Source organism: Amblyraja radiata, chromosome 8 (assembly GCF_010909765.2).
Source record: "Amblyraja radiata isolate CabotCenter1 chromosome 8, sAmbRad1.1.pri, whole genome shotgun sequence".
Taxonomy (NCBI): domain Eukaryota; kingdom Metazoa; phylum Chordata; class Chondrichthyes; order Rajiformes; family Rajidae; genus Amblyraja; species Amblyraja radiata.
Genome location: NC_045963.1, coordinates 77,249,627 through 77,270,102, shown reverse-complemented (window position 1 = coordinate 77,270,102; position 20,476 = coordinate 77,249,627). Strand labels below are relative to the sequence as shown.

Genomic DNA, 20,476 nt, shown 5'->3' with positions numbered 1-20,476 from the left:
ACTAGCCCATGCCGTCCAAGATGCCCCATCCATGCTAATCCCACCTGCTCACATTTGGCCCACATATACCTCTCAACCCTTCCTATCCATAAATACACATTCCTTGTCCAAAGCTGTTTACAACCAATGAAATATTAGAGTCAGTGTCCTACATTGTGGAAGCAGGCCCTTCGGCCCAACTTGTCCACGCCGACCAATGTGCCCCATCTACACCAGTCCCACCTGTTCGCGTTTTGCCCATATCCTTCTTAACCTCTCCCATCCATGTACCTGTACAAATTGTACAGAGTTTTGTTCCTGCATAACACGTGGATACACAGCGACAAATTTCCACACAGTTCGGCCATAAATTGCAATGAAATAAAAAATCAGATGACGTGTTAATAATTTTTGTTTGTTAGATACAGTCCAAACCTTCCAGTTATTGCAGGAAGGACAGCGTTTACTGGTCACCTGCTGACCAGAGCAAAAGGCACGGAGGTTATTTAAAGTTTGACCACAGAACGGCCTTGGCATCCCTTCGCAATCACAAAGCAATTGAAGCCAACATTGTTTTTAATCAGCTATTGACCTTCCTCTTTGATAGTAGTGTGTGATGCACCAACACTTCAATGTCCAGACAAACATACTGAAGATAACAAAAGGGAAGAATAAATAAAAGTTTTGGGAGGTTATATCTGAAGCACATATTTAAACTAATCTCTTGAAATCTTCCTTCGAAATAAAACTTTAAGGTTTGCTATGTGGGGAATTGGGGAGGGAGGGGAAAAAATGTGCAGGTTTATTCCCTGGAAAAAACATTTTTTTTTGCCAGAAATAATGTGGCGTGCACAGAATAGACTTCCTTCATCCTGCTTGGCGTAAGTGCCCATCAAGAGGATTAGTTTTCATTTAAATGCAGATAGAATCTGAGATCACTTCTACCCCAAGAACTGCAGTGAATAAATATTTTGTTGTGTCCTCTCAATTTACTTGATGTTTCATTCGTATACCAGCAGCGTTCAACTTGCAAACTGTAATTCAACTGGTTAATAAGGAGCACGTTTTAGCAAACGGAGTGTGTGAAATGTTATCTTGGACGTGTTCACTTTCCACTGCCATCACTCTCGGCCTCCCCCCTGCTTTGACTTGACTCCCTCTAGTGTCTGAAAGGTACTGGCCGAAACATGAATCAATCCTCTTACCTCATCCAAGTCCTGCCTACCTGTGACCTCATCAGTCTATTCACTCCTGCTAGACAAAGCTTTAACTTCAGAATTTCTGGAGCGCTCCACTTGTCTGCCTACTCCCACTCTGAACAGTGCACAAGGACTGAATGGGAGGCAGAGAGATTCCCTCTATTTTGCTTGCTGGTTGCTTCCACACAGACAAACCGATTGCTTCCTCTGCTTCCTCATAACAAGCTGGAATCATTAACTGGTGTTTTCACAGATGCTGGATGCTTGTGAACTTTCTTCTTTTTAACCGGTAAGTGCTCATAGTTACATTCATAACAAGGATTTGAATAGCTGATCGTAGGCTGTGCGTTGAAAAAAAATATTGTGCGAGTAAGGCTACCGTGGCAATTTTAATTCCAGTTGTCGCAAGCACTCAAGAGGATTTTGGCACTAATGTACTAAAACAGAAAACCTAACCTCATGGAAGTGAGCAGGTCGTCTCACGAGCCACATCAAAGATAGAAAATAGCAAAGCCATTTTTATCATCCATGTAGCAGCTATCAAAGTAAAATAACCAAGACCAAATTGTAACCATAGATGCAAACAGATTTATGACTTCATCCTTCTAAATCCTCTGTGTTTCTCTCTCATTTTGGCTCACCCTACTTTCAAAACAAAAACCCTCCCGTTTGCTGTGCCTTGCAGGTTATTTAACTTTTAAATGAAAGCGTTGGAAAAAAAAATGTTAATCAGTGGACAGTGAAGCACGAAGTCTGGCACATTCAGAGAACAAACACAAGGGAACATTTCTTACTGTGTGTGGCAGCGGGTGGATTGCACGTTTCAGCATTTCCAAATCACCTTTCTAACCAAATCCAGTCGAGAAAAGTAATTTCTTGAAAAGAAACACCCATGCATCCATTTACACTTGTCCCTTTACATGCAGTATCAATAATTTATCAGCCGGGGGAAAAAAAATTGTAAGCTCAAAAAAAATACAGAATGATACGGCTTGGTTTAATGCCACTGCAATAAATAACTTATTCAGGTCAATATTTGTTTCAATCAGAAATATACGTTTACAAAATCCCCGGGAGCGCTCATTGGATTTTAGTCATTGTGATATCAAGATTTAGCTCGAGTCAGGTAGCCAGAATTATTCGGCCGTAAAGTTTCCGTGCATGACCAGTCTGAACACCACAATTAAACAGTCACATCGACTTGTATTGCCTTGACTGTATCTAGCAATATATTGAACTCCTTAAAGTTGTGCAGTTTTAATATCAGCCTAGGGTAAAATGGAAAAAATAAATCACCTTATCCAAGATAATTTTAGACCAATAATCTCACAATCTCACACAATTAGTACTTGTGGGCCATGGCTTGTGGTGGAGGTGACATGGAGAAAAAGCACTTGAAATATCTTTTGGCTGAACGAAAACACAGCGAGATTATCTCCGTAACGAGTAGAAAGGATTTAAGATAAGCATTTAATTGAACCACACCACCACCTCTTCCCTCTTCTGCTGCTCCCACCCACCAGAACGGCCAAATTCACAAGCAGAAGAAAATCTCCAGTCACTTAACATCCATAGCCCCGGGTTGTGTTTGGGGCAGGGGGGGGGGGGGGTTATTATTTTGATTGCGGGGACCAAAACACAATTATAAATTACACCTAGTGGAATATAGAATAAAACTGGCAGCTGTGCAAAGCTACAAGCTTGAAGTTATTCCAAAAAAAAATCAACCATTCACCGATTTAAAAAAAAACTAAAGGCTGCTGCAGTTTTATTTTTTGACAAGAGGGTTTTGTACTAATTAAAGCAATTTATGGTGATTCCAGGGTCTTCTATGTCTGGCATCTTACAGTAACTACCACCCCCAAGTGGGCATTAGCTATACTGGATAAAACTCAGCTACTTCCAACCACAGAAAATAAAATATCGTCCCCGCAAGGAAGAATAACAAGAGAGTCTTTGACCTCATCTATGAACATGCTGTAAAGCCAGATTGTTTTGATTAAGCTAAATCTGAACCAGATTTAGAATCTTGTACCTTTTCAGGCCACGAAATCCCAATTTAAAAAGGGTAGCATCCGATTTTGCACGCTGGAACCATTCTGACTTAATTTGTTTCAAAACATGATCTTTGAATTTCACAAACAAACTGCTTCAAATATAAAAGTCAGCCACATAAACAAAATGCCTGCTGCTCAAATCAACTACCTTCATCCTCTAAATTAGGTTTGGAATGCTATTCAGAGCAAGAGATTGGGCACCTAACGTTATTTAAAATTTTCTTCAAGAAAATGAAAATGAAGTGTTTCCGACCAGAGTTAAAAAAGATTGCACTAAGATGATCATTTTTAAAGTCATCAGTTAATGCCACAAGATCTATCGCTTGCAAAATTATCTTCAAGAATACCAAGCAAGTGTTTCCAACCAAAGTTAAAAAAAGATTACACTGAGATGAACATTTTAAAGAGATCAGTTAATGCAACAAGGCCTATTACTTGGCAAAACTGCCTGTTAGTTAATAATGCACTGTAACAATGTACAGGAGGATGTGAATGACACACACACACAACAAAAAACACAGATTTAACAAAAGAGATAATTAGAAAGGACACTGGACTTAAGAAGAAGCCTTCGCGTGATCCCAAGCCATCAGTTAAATGCTTTGTGTAAGCTAGTTTCAGATTTCATGACTAGTGCAACCACTTAATGGTGAAAACACAGTGAAAACAGGAGCTCTGAAGAAGGGTTACCAGTTGAAATAAGGAGGAGAAAAAAAATGTGGCATGTCACCATTTAATGGGTGAACACTGACAGGTTATCTGGAGGGTCCCGACAGATCAGTTGAACTTCTTTCCTTGTGATATTTCACTTGGAAGTCCGTAAGGGTAAATAAAAAAAAAGCTCCCCTGGTATAGAAGCACAGTCCCTGCCTTTGTTCCCTCCTCAGATGTTTACAAGTACTAGATCCTTGGGAACCAAGGAGTGCTGAGGACCACAAGTGGCACATCACCAGCGAGAAACTGGGGCAAGGTCTGTAAAACTAACTTGTCACAGTGCAGTTACACAATGGTGTTCATTCTAACATCCGTGGGTACATCTTACAGCTTTAAAATTGGTCTCAGTGAGAGAGTTGAAATACATTCGTGCAGGATCATTCCACTGACCATATTGAAATGACATTTAAAAATCCCAATCACACCAGATATAGAATCTGGTTGCGAAGATTATGATTTGTGTGCTTTCATCACAAATGTAATTAGTTCCCTAATGCAGCAAAAATATTCTCAAGTGAATAGACCAAGAAATCCAAAATATTCAGCTATGTTATGTAACGATCAAAATCAATAAAGTCAAATTGAAAACCCTAAAGAAGTTTTCTCACTGTAAATTGATTGTACTCGGGATGAAAAAAAGTTGTCTGCAATATTGTCAAATAATTTGTGGAATCAGCAGGGGTACTGATACACCGTGCAGGTCACACCAGGAAACATCCACTCTTCAACTGACAGTGACAGAAACTGAAGTGATAAAATGCATTTTGTTTGTGGAAATGCTCAATTTAACACCGACTTGTAAAGTTAATGAAGCGTCACCAAGTCCTGTCCATGATTAACCTCCGCACACAATCGACGCCAACAAGTGGTAATGAAATTAGTGCGCTGTTGTTCAAAATCAAAGCACCACATTCACTTCAAACCAAGTGCACCGTTCCCGAGACAAAGGAGATCCTAAATCTTAGTGGCAAATCCTCCGAGATTCAAATGCAATTTGTAGATAAGAGCTTCTTCAGTTTTCAACAAGAGTGGAAACAGCTACAGACCATGATGAAGAGAAGGTTAGATGCAGAATGCAGAAGCAAGGCATTGCAGATGCTGGTTTACACAAACGGACACAAAGTGCTGGAGTAACTCGGTGGTTCGGGCAGCATCTCTGGAGAGCAAGGATAGGTGACGTTTCAGGTCTGAAGAAGGGTCCCCAACCCCAAAACGTCACCTATCCATGTTATCCAGAGATGCTGCCTGACCTACTGAGTTACTCCAGAACTCTGTGTCCTTTAAGGTTAGAAGCAACTCTGGGGGGGGGGGGGGGGGGGGGGGGGGGGGAAGCATTCCAGCTTCTGGTGAGGTTTCATTGCGAGCCAACTAAAGATCTGACCAAGATATTAGAGAACATTTCTTTTGAAAAGAGGTCAATATTTCTCTGTGGCCAGCCTTTCTTCAAAGCAAGTGTGGTGGTTCAGATAAGATAGTCAAGACTGTACAATAGACTCATAATTGCGAATTAAATCAGGAACCTATTCAAACGCATTACAAAAAGAGAAGCTGTTTAGTATTTCTAAAACAACATTCAAAGTTAAACAAAACTTAAATGATATATTCAGAAAAATTATGTGCATTCACACAGCAGTGGTTACTATTACAAAAACACACAGCTCTATATAACTAACAAATCAAAGAGGATAATCCTTTGGCAACATTGAGATTCTTTTGTTAGTTAAAGACACGCCGGCATTTTCGAATCACTATGCGCACAAAACATTTCACTGAAACATCAAAAAAATAGTTTTCCCTCCCATTCAATATGTTACATTTGGACTCCTTCCAGTTTCTGAACAGGCTGCACAATCAAGACTAAACTGACATCTCACAACTTTATTTTTCTGCCATTTATTATCCCTGGCAATTTTCACTGCAAAAGACGTGCATTAATCTACAAACATATGGGCTGCAAACACTGCACACACAAGAACGGAACTGTTTAGAATTGAAAAGTAATCGTGCCATGATCGTCAGATTTCTCAGGCTGCTGATAGATATGAAGCTGACGTGCCGGGTGAACCAAACCATTTATTAATTTGAGTGGGCATTTAACATCTTGTACCACCTTACATTGGATGAACGACATCCTGTTAATGATGCTATATTCATTAATGATCCTGTTGCCATTAAGTCGGTGAGCCTTTACGAAGCACATATACTGGAAGGCTGAAAGCTCTCCAGTAAGATTCAGCTCGGACTGGTTAAAAAATTCAGGTTAAGATTCAGCTAGGACCACCTACATGGTTCTGAGATGATAAGGACTACAGATTCCTAATCCGTAACCCGATTATTTATTTCTCCGCCACAAAACTCTCACGATGACGTTTAATCTTTCCTGGAAATGGTTGAGCTGTACGTTTCAATAATAGGTACGGCAAGACTAATGTTCCCACCAGCGCGACAGAATCATTTGCCACTGTTCGCTGGAGTCCACATACAAAGCACAAACACTGTCTGTGGAAGTGGAAAGATGTATAAATTGCAAAAGAGAAACTTGTCGCAGGGAAGAAGAAGTATATACGTGCAACCTAGGGGGAAGAAGCTGATGTCCTTAAACAGGCAGAGTGGCCCTGCAGCATTGTGTTAAACATATTGCTAATAACTGATGTAACCAAACCAGCGCCTGCAGCTACTCTGCAGATAGGAAGCAGGGAACTAAACAGGCAATCTTTAGCTAAAGCACAACAAATGTAGACGGACACAAAATGCTGCAGTAACTCAGCGGGGCAGGCAGCATTTCTGGAGAGAAGGAATGGGCGGCATTTCAAGTCGAGACGTTCCCTTCTCTCCAGTGGTGCTTCCTGGCCCGCTGAGTCACTCCAGCATTTTGTGTCCATCTTCGGTGTAAACCAGCATCTGCAGTTCCTCCCCACACAACAAATGTAGCCGGATTACTGCCATGTCATTCATGACTGTGCATCTTTTACATCCTGCCAGGGGAGTGGGAGTGTGCGGTGGTAGTGTGCATTAATTACTTCGGCAATTTAGTGTCCCTTTGTGCTTTGTTTTTAATCTGTTTTGTTCTCTTATGTGTTGCAACCCTGTGCAAAAGCGGGCGCTTTTCTTTCTCGTTTTGCTTGATGTCGCTGGGCTAAAACGAATGGCTTCTCGCTGGCTTACTTTGAAAGAGAATCTCAATAATCAAGACAACTGTCCTATTGAAACAAAATAAAAACTTCCTACGTCTTTGTGCCTTTCACGCCCACTTGGCATTCGCCAGGAAGGCTTCAGTGATAATTAGCGGCTTTCCCTTAAAAAAAAAAAGCACCTCCAAGTCGTCTGCTTGGCATGGCTACCAGGGACCAGGCATCACAGTCTGCACAAAGAGGGTTCATTTAAATTTGTACTACAGGCCCGGCTATTAGGATTTAGCAGTGGTGAATAACCAGCGGCAGCTTCAGAGTAGGCCAGGCCAAGCAGGGCAGCAGGATTCCCCACTTCTATTTGGTTAGCTAGCACTAGCTTTTGATATGCAAAAGGCAATTCTTTGGCGTTATCGGCGTGGACGCGAGGGGCAGGACACATATAATCGGGGAAGCTAAAGCCAAGGGGGAGGGAGCCCTGATGGAAAATCACAACCGCTCCAACTAATTCGCAAGTCAGAAGCAGTGTCCACTATCAAAGAGTTGTCACGCCTTTTGTCCTGCTGCAAATTGGAGGGCAGCGAGGGAGAGAAAAAAGTAAGTCCTTCGGTACACAAGAATTTAATGAGTTTCTGAACATTCACCAGGACAAACTATTATTGCCATTGGAGTAACGTCACTGGCAGTGGGGGGGGGTTGCATGTTTAGAAACCAGCTCTTTTAAAACATCAAGAAAAATTAAATGCCGCTGGACATTTCGTATTTTGCAGAATTATAACAAAACTGCAGTTGTCCCAGAGCACCTCTCACTTAGACCGAAATGATTTGGGCATAATTTTAAAAGATTGTCTCACCAAAATACTTCAGTACACTGTGTAAATTAAGTTTGGAGGCCTGTCAAGTCATCCCGAAAGTGCACTAATTGTACTTGATACCTTTGATCATATATCAAAAGCCTGTTTTTTTTTAATTTTCCACCACATGCCTATTATGTTGCCTTGCATTGTAAAGTAAACATTGCAGTAGAGGATGCAAGCTTGCTAGCAAAAACAGGGCAAGTCAGAATCATCGTATTCTGAAAATATCAGTCAATATATAGTACATATGTAAATAGCATGTTGGCACTGAAGGAACTGCAGGTGCTGGTTTACAATAGACAATGTGCAGGAGTAGGCCATTCGGCCCTTCGAGCCAGCAGATAGAAACAAAATGCTGGAGTAACTCAGCGGGACAGGCGGCATCTCTGGAGAAAAGGAATGGGTGACGTTTCGGGTCAAGACCCTTCTCAGTCTGAATCCGTACATAATACAGTTTCTCACAATCCTTTATTCCTTTTTATCCATTTACGAAAGATCTATTGGCACATTGAAAAGCACAATTATCAAATCAATTTAAACGCTCAGATCATGAAGGTCCTATCTATTTTTTGAATACTTTCCTGATTTAGTTCTCACATAAACTAAATAAACAAGTTAATGAAGTGCAAGGTAACTTCTCTCTTCATTTATTTTGCCTCATTCACCTATGGCGTTGTCCAAAAAATAGACCATTTGGAAATATTAAACATATCTTTTACATTCATTACTTGGAGTCAATAGACAATAGGTGCAGGAGTAGGCCATTCGGCCCTTCGAGCCAGCACCGCCATTCAATGTGATCATGGCTGATCATCCACAATCAGTACCCCGTTCCTGCCTACTCCCCATATCCCCTGACTCCTCTATTTTTAAGAGCCCTATCTAGCTCCCTCTTGAAAGCATCCAGAGAACCGGCCTCCACCACCCTCTGAGGCAGAGACTTCCACAGACTCACCACTCTCTGTGAGAAAAAGTGTTTCCTCATCTCCGTTGTAAATGGCTTACCCCTTATTCTTAAACTGTGGCCCCTGGTTCTGGACTCCCCCACATCAGGAACATGTTTCCTGCCTCTAGCCTGTCCAAACCTTTAACAATCTTATATGTTTCAATGAGATACCCTCTCATCCTTCTAAACTCCAGAGTGTACAAGCCCAGCTGTTCCATTCTCTCAGCATATGACAGTCCCGCCATCCTGGGAATTAACCTTGTAAACCTCATCGAGTAATTCAGCATGGAAATAGGTCCAAGCCAACCAAGATGCCCCATTTAAGTTAATCCCATTTGTCCATGTTTGGCCCATATCCCTCTAAATCTCTCCTATCCATGTACCTGTCCAAGTATCTCTTAAATAGTTATAGTTCCTGCCTCAACTACCTCCCCTGGCAGCTTGTTCCACAAACCCACTACCCTCAGTGTGGAAAGATTGTCCCTCAGATTCTTATTAAAACTTGCCCCACTCATCTTAAACCTATGTCCTCTAGTTTTTGACTCCCCCACTTTAGGTAAAAGACTCTGTGCATTCACCCTATTAGTTTAGTTTAGCTTAGTTTATTATTGTCACGTGTACCGAGGTACAATGGAAAGATTTTCTGTTGCGTGCTTTCCAGTCAACGGTGACTGTACATGCTTTCCGCCAAGCCGTGTACAGATACACGATAAACACAGTTATCCATTATATCTGAGACGCTGGGGCCTTCTTTGTATCACACTGCCTTAAGATAGCATTCGCAATGTCCAAGTTACAATGTGAACGCCTCTCATGGCGACCCAAGGAACTGCAGGTGCCAGAACCTGGAGCAAAACACAAAGTGCTGGAGGAACCCAGTCGGTCAGGTTGGCACCCTTGTTCGGTCTGAAGAAGGGTCTTGACCCGAAACGTCGCCAATTCCTTCTCCACAGAGATGCTGCCTGCCCCGCTGAGTTACTCCAGCATTTTGTGTCTATCTTTGGTCTGAAGTGTCTGGACCTGAAACATCACCTATTCATTGCCTCTGCAGTCACTGTCTGACACGATGAGCTCCTCCAGCACTTTGCCTTTTCCTCCCAAGGCTGCTTGTCTACAAGGTGACAAAAGTACTACTCACAATAGGATCAGTTGCATGTTGCTTCTCAAACACAGACCATTATCAATGAGTAGGTTCTTGACCCCTAGATGTGAAGGACAACGAGCTAATATTTCTCAAGTTAAAGTGAAATATCAGCTGTGATCTAAAGAAGTGCACTTAATAGAGCAAGTGGAGTATAGAAAATGGTCAATTCTTCACTGCAGCTATCCTGAGAGTTCTGCAGGATAAAGAGCAGAGGAGTGGAATTACTTGGAACTTGCTCGATAGTTCAACAGCACAGATACAATGGACTAAGTGGCCACCTTTAGTTTAGTTTAGAGATGCAGCGTGGAAACAGGCCCTTCGGCCCACCGAGTCCGCACCGGCCAGCGATCCCCGGACACTAACACTATCCTACACACACTAGGGACAATTTACAATTTTACTGATGCCAATTAACCTACAAACCTGTACATTTTTGGTGTGCGGGAGGAAACCGGAGCACCCAGAGCCAACACATGCAGGTCACGGTGAGAATGTACAAGACAGACAGCACCCGTAGTCAGGATCGAGCCTGGGTCCCTGGCGCTGTGAGGCAACAACTCTAACTCTGCGCCACCGTGCTGCCCCATAGTTACAGGTCACGGTGAGAACGTACAAACTCCATACAGATAGCACCCGTAGTCTGGATCAAACACAGGTCTCTGGCGCTGTAAGGCAGTAGCTCTACCGCTCCACCACCGTGCCTTTTCTTTCCATCTAAAACTTAAGTATCATAAGAATTTCAGAAAATCATTAAAATCATGTAAAATCTAGTACAAAAGAAAATGTACATTTTCTTTTATATTGAATGAATGAATGAATGAATGAATGAATGAATGAATGAATGAATGAATGAATGAATGGGTTTATTGGCCAAGTATTCACATACAAGGAATTTGCCTTGGTGCTCCGCCCGCAAGCGACAACATGACATACAGTGACAGTTAAGAATGACATATAAAACATTAAACATTAATAATAAAACATTATTGATTAAACATGTGAATTAAATTAATTAGCAGAGCAAAAGGAGGCAACAGATTTTTGGTTATTGAGCAGAGCTACAACTTGTGGAAAAAAAGCTGTTTTTATGCCTGTTCTGTGGCAGCTTTGACGGTCCGGAGTCGCCTTCCAGAGGGAAGTGATTCAAAGAGTTTGTGGTCGGGGTGAGAGGGGTCAGAGATGATCTTGCCCGCTCGCTTCCTGGCCCTTGCAGTGTACAGTTCATCAATGGAGGGAAGGTTACAGCCAATAACTTATTCTTTTATTGTCGCGGATATATATCACGTATTTTCAGAATAAGCTGGAGAAACACCATGAAAGAGAACAATATATAACATTGAATCAGTTGAAGACACAGAGGGCTGGAACAAGTCAGGCAGCATCTCAGGGCAACATGGAGACTGACCTGTAGAAGTCTGATGAAGAGTCCTGACACGAAACTTTGCCTGTCGATGTTCTCCTGAGATGCTGCCTGACCTGCTGAGCTCCTTCAGCACTTGTTTGTATACCAGCACCTGCAGTTTCTTGTTTCTATGTTGAAGCAGTTGTTAGTTGAAGACTGTGTGTGTGGTGATTGTCCTATTTTGAGATGGACCGGGTGTAATTGATTCAAGCCTGGTGATCATGTTGCTGAAAGTGACTGAAATCTTGCGTGTGCTGCATTTTCGATGCACAAACCCTGCATTTGGGAGAAAATGCTATCGTTTTTTTTCTCGTCATTTTAATTCCCTCTTCAGCCCAGACATAGAAACATAGAAAATAGGTGCAGGAGGAGGCCATTCAGCCCTTCGAGCCAGCAACGCCATTCAATGTGATCATGGCTGATCGTCCCCAATCAATAACCCGTGCCTGCCTTCTCCCTATATCCTTTGATTCCACTAGCCTCTAGAGCTCTAACTAACTCTCTCTTAAATCCATCCAGTGACTTGGCCTCCACTGCCCTCTTTGGCAAGGAATTCCACAAATTCACAACTCTCTGGGTGAAAACGTTTTTTCTCACCTCAGTCTTAAATGACCTCCCCTTTATTCTAAGACTGTGGCCCCAGGTTCTGGACTCGCCCAACATTGGGAACATTTTCTCCTGCATCTAGCTTGTCCAGTCCGTTTATAATTTTATATGTTTCTAGGTTGAGAGGGAAAAGGACACAAAGTGCCAGAGTAACTCAGCAGGTCAGGCAGCATTCCTGTAGAACATGGATAAGTGTTTTAGATAAGGATAGATGTGGATAAGTTTGAGAGGGATATGACCCAAACGTGGGCACCCTGGATGGCATGGATTAGTTGGGCCGAAGGGTCTGTTCCCATGCTGTATGATTCCAAAATTGAATGCCAAAGGTCCAACCACTGTTATTAACAGTAAAAGGCATAGCTCTGTATATTACAGAAATCTCTGTCATCGTATGGAGTATGTGTGGAAAGGTCTCCACCCAAATCATCACCCATTCCTTCTCTCCAGAGATGCTGCCTGCCCCACTGAGTTACACCAGCATTTTGTGTCGATCTTGGCTGTCGGAGTAGAGATGTAACAGCAATCAGACCCTGCTGAATGACTTCAGTGCTATTTATAAAATCTTCGAGGCAGGTGGTAGCAACTGCAAAAAACATTGTCCCCTCAAACCGCTGATTTTGACTGCGACTACTATCTTACCGAGCCCCCGTCACAAGATACTGAATCCGAGAAGCCAAAAATCTGGTAGGGAATTGCTAAAGGTCTTTCTTTGAGCCGTGGCCACCACTCCCCCATCCCCACTGTAGCATCTTGGTAAGATAGATATATTCATTATGCAGTAATCAGGCTGTTTCATCTCACCGCTGACACTATCAGAATTGAATGCCAAAAGTAATTGATGCCTGAAGTCGAGCTTTCAGCTTTAATTACGTCAGATGAAACTCCATCAAAAATTGTGCTTTCAATCTGTGACCCACTGCCTTTTTCAATTCTGTTCACAGGTCCTAGTTTAGCAGAAGGAATACGCTCCTGAGGATTCTGCAACGGCGGTGGTGGAAGACCCGATGCTGCAATTTGTTTGAAAGCAAAATACTTCCAGGTGGGAGAAAGAAGGAGTTGACATAATCCCACCCATACCCGGAATACAGTTTTGCCTTAAAGGAACGGGAAGTTTCCCAAAGGAAAGGCGAAGAATAATCATCCTCTGGACACTCTGCCCTCCGAGGATTACGCACATGGTGCACCGCTTGAGACCGACCTTAAATTTGCTGCCCCCCCCCCCCCCTTTTGCAACAACACCGGTTGACTTTCAATATGTGAATGGCTCTTTCCACGGAGACTTAGGCATTACTGCTCCCCACCACACCGCAGAGAAAGGCTTTCCAAACGGGCAGCAGAGCTAATTCAAGCTGCAGCTGTGGGAAAACTACAAAGGGGATCTCAATGTGTCGATGTTTTAATACAAGGTGAAGAGTCAAAGGCAGCAGAGTACAACTTCCCAAGGAGTGGCGAAAAGTTCGATTGTCTGGAAGCGAAGAAGAGTTTTTAAAAAATATATATATATATATAGATATATATACACGCTGATCTGGCAATTGTCAATCTTTCTGGCATGTTCACTGAAAGGCTGGGGACAAGTCAAGTGGACAAGAACGTAAATCTGGATCGGCTGTGTAAACACCAAGACAGAAGGAAATAGCTGCTGTACTGTTGGGAGTTAAACCGGAGCGCCATTCAGGAAGAAAGGAGATACTACCTGGAAATGTTAAACCCATGTTCCAAGATTATTTTGGCAAACACGGGATTTTCTGGGACGCACTGAACGTGGTAAGATTGCTCCCTTTTAATGCTAGCTTGCGATGAAATGGCGGTGTCTGTATTTTATAGAGGCTATGATTATTTCATCTTGAAGTTTCAATTGCAACAAAATTCTCAGGATGCGAGTGTGAATCATTCCCACGCAAATAATTTATCCCGCTGACATGTATAACATGCCGTAACGTAGTTACCTGAAGAGAGCTTTGGGTGCTCTAATAACAGTGTTGTTTGTAAATCACTCAATGATACTCCAGCCTCCGAGACAGAAGATTGTGGGTTTACATTAAAACTCCAGATACTCCAGTACAATCAATCCAAAACCAACACTCTAATGGTCCAACTGTCTGAAGAAGTCTCGACCCGAAACAATAGACAATAGGTGCAGGAGTAGGCCATTCGGCCCTTCGAGCCAGCACCACCATTCAATATGATCATGGCTGATCATCACCAATCAGTACCCCGTTCCTGCCTTCTCCCCATATCCCCTGACTCCGCTATATTTATGAGCCCTATCTAGCTCTCTCTTGAAAGCATCCAGAGAACCTGCCACCACTGAGGCAGAGAATTCCACAGAATCACCACTCTGTGAGAAAAAGGGTTTCCTCGTCTCCGTTCTAAATGGCTTACTCCTTATTCTTAAACTGTGGCCCCTGGTTCTGGGCTCCCCCAACATCGGGAACATGTTTCCTGCCTCTAGCATGTCCAAGCCCTTAACAATCTTATATGTTTCAATGAGATACTCTCTCATCCTTCTAAACTCCAGAGTGTACAAGCCCAGCTGCTCCATTCTCTCAGCATATGACAGTCCCACCATCCCGGGAATTAACCTTGTAAACCTACGCTGCACTCCCTCAATAGCAAGAATGTCCTTCCTCAAATTAGGGGAGCAAAACTGCACACAATACTCCAGGTGTGGTCTCACTAGGGCTCTGTACAACTGCAGAAGGAAACGTCACCCATTCCTTCTCTCCAGAAATGCTTGTTGTATGTCCCCCAGGATTTTGTGTCTAACTTCCAGTATCTGCAGTACCTTCCGATGCACTCCAATGCACTACTGAGGTTAGCGCTGTGATATTGGTGGTGCAGTCTTGTCTTCCCCCTTCAAGAAGAATTGGGGCAAACCTTGTCCCAGGGAGTTTGGCCAATATTATCCCTCACTCAGCAGGAATAAAACTGGTGATCTGGTCATTCTCAGTTTGCTATCTATGGGAGTTTGTTGTGTGTAAATCATCGTTGCGTTTCCTATATTATTTCTGCAACCCGTACAAAAGCACTTAAGTGGCGTTCAATGCTTTAGAATACTGTGAAAGGTTGTAGAAATGAAAGGCGTGCTTTTAAGTGCTGTAGGCATTATAGTTAATTTAGTCATGTTCTGCGATGTGCTAAGGTGAACATATTTGCTTGCATTTTGTTCTCTTGAAACAGTGACAAGGGCTCGTGTCAAAACTTTCCTCCTTCATTTTTCTCTCAGTACTCACTTAGATTGACAAAAACAGAAGGACAAAACTCATTACCGATACAAGAGACCAGGGCAGCCAGCCTCAGAGGGCACTCAAAGGCAAGCACGTCATAAACACAACTGGTCTTTATTTTAGGAAACCAACACAAACCATAAAACCATCCACAGCCTGTTTTCAGATCTGAACACAGCCGAGAATGTTTAGGTTAGGAACCCATTCCAACAATCCCACAGGGAACAAGTCCCTTCCTCACGACGTCAAAGTAAAATAAATAATTTTCCTTTTGCAACAGCTGGCATTTAAAAAAATATATTTAACCCGCCTATGTTTTTTTTTTTTGAACTGCTTGTTGTGTTTCTACAGCTCAGCTTGTAATCAGAATGTATCTTTTCTCTGCCTGCTAGGTTTTAAACGGTTGAAAGAAAGCCTTGTCGATCAGGAATATCCTTCAACATGGCCAGCAAGATGTGGAGTTGGTTTGCCTGGGTTGTCCTGGGATTGTCTCTGGCGCCCATGACGCAGTCGGTCACTGCGGGGTCGTGTCCCTCGGCATGTCGCTGTGATCGAGGCTTCGTCTACTGCAATGACAGAGGCCTGACGTCCATCCCGACCGGAATTCCCGAGGACTCTACAACCCTTTTCCTGCAGAACAATCACATTAAGAACGCTGGGATTCCGAGAGAACTCTTGAAATTACTGAAGGTGGAGACCATTTACTTGTACAGAAATAATCTGGATGAATTTCCCACCAACATACCCAAATCTACTAAAGAACTCCATTTGCAGGAAAACAACATAAGGGCAATCTCTTTGGATTCACTTTCCAAAATACCCTACTTGGAAAAGCTACATTTGGATGATAATTCGGTATCTGCTGTTAGTATTGAAGAAGGCGCCTTTCGAGATAGTAACTATCTCAGATTGATTTTTTTGTCAAGGAATCACCTCAGCAGTATTCCCGTTGGTCTCCCCAACACGATTGAAGAGCTGCGGCTGGATGATAATCGTATCGCCACTATTTCGGAGGACGCTCTGATGCAGCTCGGCGGCCTGAAGCGTTTGGTGTTGGACGGGAACTTGCTGAGCAATCAGGGGCTCCACGATAAGGTGTTCAACAACCTGGAGAACCTTGCCGAGCTGTCGCTGGTGCGCAACGTCCTCACGTCTCCCCCGGCTCTGCCCATAACCGGCTTGCAGAAGCTCCACCTTCAGGAGAATCACATCAGTTCCATCCCCTCCAATGCCTTTTCCCATCTCAGACAGTTGCACCGGTTGGACTTGTCCAACAATAATCTGACCCACTTGCCTCAGGGAATCTTTGACAATCTGAACAACCTGACCCAGTTGTTGCTCCGTAACAACCCCTGGTACTGCGGCTGCAACATGAGATGGGTGCGGGACTGGTTGCGGTCGCTGCCCGCCGGGGTCAACGCCCGCGGGCTGATGTGCCAGTCGCCCGACAAGGTCCGAGGCATGGCTATCAAGGACCTGGCCGCCGCCATGTTTGACTGCGAGAACGCCGCCTCGGACACCGACCTCGCCTCAACCTCCCGCCCCCTGGCGACCTCCGTCCAATCGCCGGCCACGCAGGGGCAATGGCCCTCGTTCGAGACCAAGCAGCCGGGTGGGAAAAAGAGGGAGCGCGGCCACAACTTCTGGCCCACCGCGCCGGCGGCCCCCGGGAGCGCGGCCGTCCGGCTCAGTGTGAAATCGGTGAGCGTGGATACCATTCACATTGCCTGGAAGACGTTCCTGCCGATGACGGCCCTTAGGCTGAGCTGGCTGAAGTTGGGGCACAACCCAGCGCTGGGATCTATCACTGAGACCATCGTGCACAGCGAGAGAAGCGAGTACCTCCTCACAGCCCTCGAGCCAGAGTCCCTCTATCGCATCTGTATGGTTCCCATGGAAACCAGCAACGTGTACCTGTTGGACGAGGGCCCGGTGTGCACCGAGACGGAGACGGCCTCGCGCAAGGCCCACCGTCCGACCACCACGCTCAACCGGGAGCAGGAGAAGGAACTGTACAGAAACACCAGCCTGACCCTGGCGGGCATCATCGGGGGTGCAGTGGCACTTGTGGCCATCGCTCTACTGGCCATGGTCTGCTGCTACCTGCACAGAACTGGCACCCCTCTCTCCAAGAGCTGCGTGTACAACCGCGGGCGGAGGAGGAAGGACGACGATTACGCCGAGGCCGGCACCAAGAAGGACAACTCCATTTTGGAAATTCGGGAAACTGCATTTCAGATGATCCCCATGAACAGCGAGCAGGTGGCGAAGGAAGAGTTCCTCATACACACGATATTCCCGCCCAACGGGATGAGTTTGTACAAAAACAACCATAGTGAAAGCAGCAGTAGCAACAGAAGTTACAGAGACAGTGGAATACCAGATTCAGATCATTCACACTCATGATAATTGCAGAACAGTCGACCGAAAGTGACTACAGAAATGGCTGTATTCCTTGGCAACACTGGATTTGTGAATAGTGGAGTCGACATGACTGCACATCTGCCATATAATTTATATTTAAATGAACTTTGTACCAATAAAGTTGCAGTATCCAGGTGATTATTGCTAAACTGTGCAGTACAGATGCCCGACCACCAATTGCAATTCTATATTTTAGTAATCTCTAGGTCATTTGTATTTTTTTCTTTGACAATCTTAAAGGATTTAAGAGAATTTAAATTTCGTGTTCTACGGATGGAAGATTGCTCGTCCGCTGTGAAGATGGTTTTCTTACAAGTGCTGAACATTCAGAGATCTTTTTAAAGTGTATTTGAGAACCTTGTAGTGTAAGCACAGGTCCTTTTACTGGCTACTGATGGGTTGGTATCCCGCAGACGAATAGTACACTTGAAGACAATTTAAATTCAGGAGTTAAGTGGAAACTATGTACCGTAGTTCATGCCTGAATATGTTGCACAGAAATAACTTAATACCAGAAATATGATAGTGATTGTAACACATCATTCCAGCTTATGGTATACGTTATTTGTTATTACGTTTAGATTTGGAGCCACAGACTTCTTTATTGCCACAAGAAAAGGTACTTTTTGAAAAAATAAAATGAAACCAAAGTGCATTGTTAGCCCTTTGGCCCGTCTTGTATGTGCCTTGACCAAATGTTAATTGTATTCAGCATTTTAAAATACGGTAACTTTTTTTTCTCTCCATACCTGTCAATGAGAAAAAAGTGGTCTTTCTGCAGAATAAAATTGAACAAAATTTAACTGCCGAGTTATTGCTCTATCGACATTAAGACTGCTCGCATTTCTTGCAAACGATGAACTATTTTAAACTCTTAACGTTTCACGGTGGAGCAGCGGGTAGAGTCGCTGCCTCACAGCGCCAGAGACCCGGGTTCAATCTCGACCACGGGTGCCTGTCTGTACGGGGTTTGTACGATCTCACCGTGACCTGCGTGGGTTTTCTGTGAGATCTTCGGTTTGATGCGGCGATGCGTAGGTTCACCAGGTTAATTCCTGGGATAGCGGTGGAGGCAGGTTCTCTGGATGCTTTCAAGAGAGAGCTAGATAGGGCTCTTAAAAATAGCGCAGTCAGGGGATATGGGGAGAAGGCAGGAACGGGGTACTGATTGGGGATGATCAGCAATGACCACATTGAATGGCGGTGCTGGCTCGAAGGGCCGAATGGCCAACTCCTGAACCTATTGTCTATTGTCTATTGGGACTGACACATGATAAACGAATGGATCGACTGGGCTTATATTCACTGGAATTTAGAAGGATGAGTGGGAATCTTATAGAAACATATAAAATTCTTAAGAAATTGGACAGGCTAGATGCAGGAACAATGTTCCCAATGTTGGGGAAGACCAGATCATATTGAATGGCGGTGCTGGCTCAAAGGGCCGAATGGCCTACTCCTGCGCCTATTTTCTATGTTTCTTTGTTTCCTACCACACTCCAAAGACGTACAGGTTTGTAGGCTAATTGGCTTGGTAAAATTATAAATTGTCCCTAGTGCGTGTAGGATAGTGTTAGTGTGTGGGGATCGCTGGTCGGCGCAGACTCAGTGGGCCGAAGGGCCTGGTTCCACGCAGTATCTCTAAACTAAACTAAATTGTTAGTCTTGGAATATATATGTCGCACCAATATGGGGCGACGTGTATGTTTATTAATCATTCGAACTGGCACTTTTCTGTGCACAAGCATTGTCAAAGACAACTTAATTAGATTTCAGAAAGTAATCAAATCCTTTTTCTACGCCTGGTGAGGCATCAATTTGCTTCAATTTACCATTTTGGAACATTAAAGCATTGCTGAATAAAATCCTTGTTGATCTGAACAATCAGTACAAAGCTTGTAACATCTATGCGTGGGTCTTTGGGCATGTACTGTAAATCCACTGACAGCACCCAACGTGGGGTTAAGAAAGAGCTCTGAGATGCTCTTTCAAGTCTTCTGGTACATTTTAGTCACTGCTTATATAAGGTAACTTTGATCTTGGTATTTGAAGGACAGTTTTAGTCCATGTGGGTCCAGTTGCAAAATGAATTAAATCCGTCAAAAAGAGGAAACTTGTATTTACACAGCATTTAGTTGTATCCTCAGGGCGACTTGCACACTTGACAACCAATAGATTACTTCTGATCCTTCAGGCAGGCAAACAATGCTGACAACCTGGAAACCTATTGAAATGTCTGAAGAAGGGTCTCGACCCGAAATGTCACCCATTCCTTCTTTCCAGAGATGCTGCCTGTCCCGCTGAGTTACTCCAGCATTTTGTGTCTACCTTCAAACAGATAATAAAGATCCAACTATATAGAATTGAATGCAATTAGATAAATAAATATGCCCAACTATTTTCATTTTCATACAATTTCAGCTCTTTCCGTCCCTCCCCCGCCCTCGTCATTGTACTAGTTTCAGTGTCGTCCTGGTTAGTTTCGTTGTCTGTATGACTCTTTTTCACCCGGCCCACAGCTAACAATGGACCATTTCCTTCATCATCGTTACTTTTATTGCATATCTTTCATTCATTTTGTTCAACATCTCTCGACATCATCGTCTATATCTCTCGTTTCCCTTTCCCCTGACTCAGTCTGAAGAAGGGTCTCGAACCGAAACGTCGCCTATTCCTTGTCTCCAGAGATGTTACATAAATATGCCAACTATATAAAATTGTACACAATTAGATAGATAAATATGCCCATTGTCAAGCCTGCATTTAAATTCTGCAATCATCAAGTCAAGT

At 43.6% G+C, this 20,476-nt stretch overlaps 2 protein-coding genes across 2 annotated transcripts in view; one reads left to right on the top strand and one right to left on the bottom strand.

Moving 5' to 3' along the window:
• The window catches only part of macrod2 (mono-ADP ribosylhydrolase 2), a 1,179,663-nt gene that overhangs the window by 983,640 nt on the left and 175,547 nt on the right, over positions 1-20,476 (bottom strand). The gene's annotated exons all lie outside the window — the stretch shown is intronic.
• flrt3 (fibronectin leucine rich transmembrane protein 3) lies at positions 1,225-18,489 on the top strand. The gene is made up of 3 exons (XM_033026284.1): positions 1,225-1,467; positions 12,974-13,799; positions 15,655-18,489. Exon 3 carries the CDS (start codon positions 15,704-15,706, stop codon positions 17,666-17,668), a length of 1,965 nt encoding a protein of 654 aa, XP_032882175.1. The 5' UTR covers positions 1,225-1,467; positions 12,974-13,799; positions 15,655-15,703; the 3' UTR covers positions 17,669-18,489.

Coding starts and splice junctions, on each gene's coding strand:
- flrt3 (XM_033026284.1), top strand. CDS start 15,704: ATGGCCAGCAAGATGTGGAGTTGGTTTGCCTGGGTTGTCCTGGGATTG.